This window comes from Condylura cristata, unplaced genomic scaffold (genome assembly GCF_000260355.1).
Source record: "Condylura cristata isolate star-nosed mole 26May11 unplaced genomic scaffold, ConCri1.0 scaffold00074, whole genome shotgun sequence".
Lineage (NCBI taxonomy): Eukaryota > Metazoa > Chordata > Mammalia > Eulipotyphla > Talpidae > Condylura > Condylura cristata.
The window spans coordinates 94,762-95,773 of NW_004567175.1; the positions used below are offsets into that span (position 1 = coordinate 94,762).

The 1,012-nt window shown below is 74.0% G+C and overlaps 1 protein-coding gene across 1 annotated transcript in view; it reads left to right on the top strand.

Annotated features, from left to right (window-relative positions):
• Positions 1–1,012, top strand: part of LOC101633682 (janus kinase and microtubule-interacting protein 3-like) — a 16,322-nt gene that overhangs the window by 9,052 nt on the left and 6,258 nt on the right. Inside the window, exons 3-5 of the mRNA XM_012734813.1 lie at positions 3–116; positions 233–361; positions 905–988. Coding sequence (XP_012590267.1) covers positions 3–116; positions 233–361; positions 905–988 — 327 coding nt within the window. The remainder of the gene's footprint in view (positions 1–2; positions 117–232; positions 362–904; positions 989–1,012) is intronic.

The following is a 1,012-nucleotide window of genomic DNA, read 5'->3' on the forward strand; positions in this document are numbered from 1 at the left end:
AGACCTTCTTCGGGTACGACGACGAGGCCTCCCTGGAGTCCGACGGCTCATCTATCTCTTACCAAACGGACCGGACCGACCACACCCCGTGCACCCCGGACGACGACCTGGAGGAGGTGACCGCGGCCCTCACAGCGGCCCAGCGGTGGCCGGCGTGGGCGCGCGGGGGGCGGGCTACAGCCGCTGCCCCCGACCCCACGTGGCCAGTGGGGCTGATGCCGAGTGCCTGCAGGGCGTGGTCAAGGAGGAGACGGAGCTGCGGTTCCGGCAGCTGACCATGGAGTACCAGGCCCTGCAGCGCGCCTACGCCCTCTTGCAGGAGCAGGTCGGAGGGACGCTGGACGCAGAGCGGGAAGTTAAGGTCCACGCGCCTTCCACCCCGCGAGCTGTCCCGGGCCCTCAGGGGAGAGGGCGGGGGCGGGAAGCAGCGCTGGCCCTGGCCGGTCTGGGTGGACGCCGCCCCCTAGGCGAGGCCACTGCCTGCTACCCCGCCGGCTTCCGGGAGCACGGGTGGCCGTGGTGGGCGCCTGCAAGCCACATGGGCAGGGCACCCTCTGGGGCCGGGCGCTGGGCAAGGGGCAGTGAGTCGGGGCAGGGGGCGCAGGCAGGGCTGGGGGAGCTGGGGCTCGTCGGGACGCGGGGTGAGCGTGAGCAGCCACAGGGCCTGCCCTCACCCGGGCAGCCCCCCTCAGTCCCTCCAGCCCCCCTCTGCCCCCCTCAGCCCTCCGCCGGGCAGCCCCCACCCGCCCCTGGGGCTGCCTGGCAGCCGCTGCCTCCCCCTGCATCCGACGGTCCTGAGCCCTCCCCAGGCGAGGTCCACCCAGCCGGGCGGCAGGGGCAGCCCTGACCGCTGCCCACACGGCACGACCAGCCCCTGGAGAGTCTGAACGTCTGCTGCCCACAGACCCGCGAGCAGCTGGAAGCGGAGGCGCAGCGAGCACAGACGCGCATCGAAGACCTGGAGAAGACGCTGGCCGGGCAGGGGCAGGTGGGCGCCGGGCTGCGCCAGGGC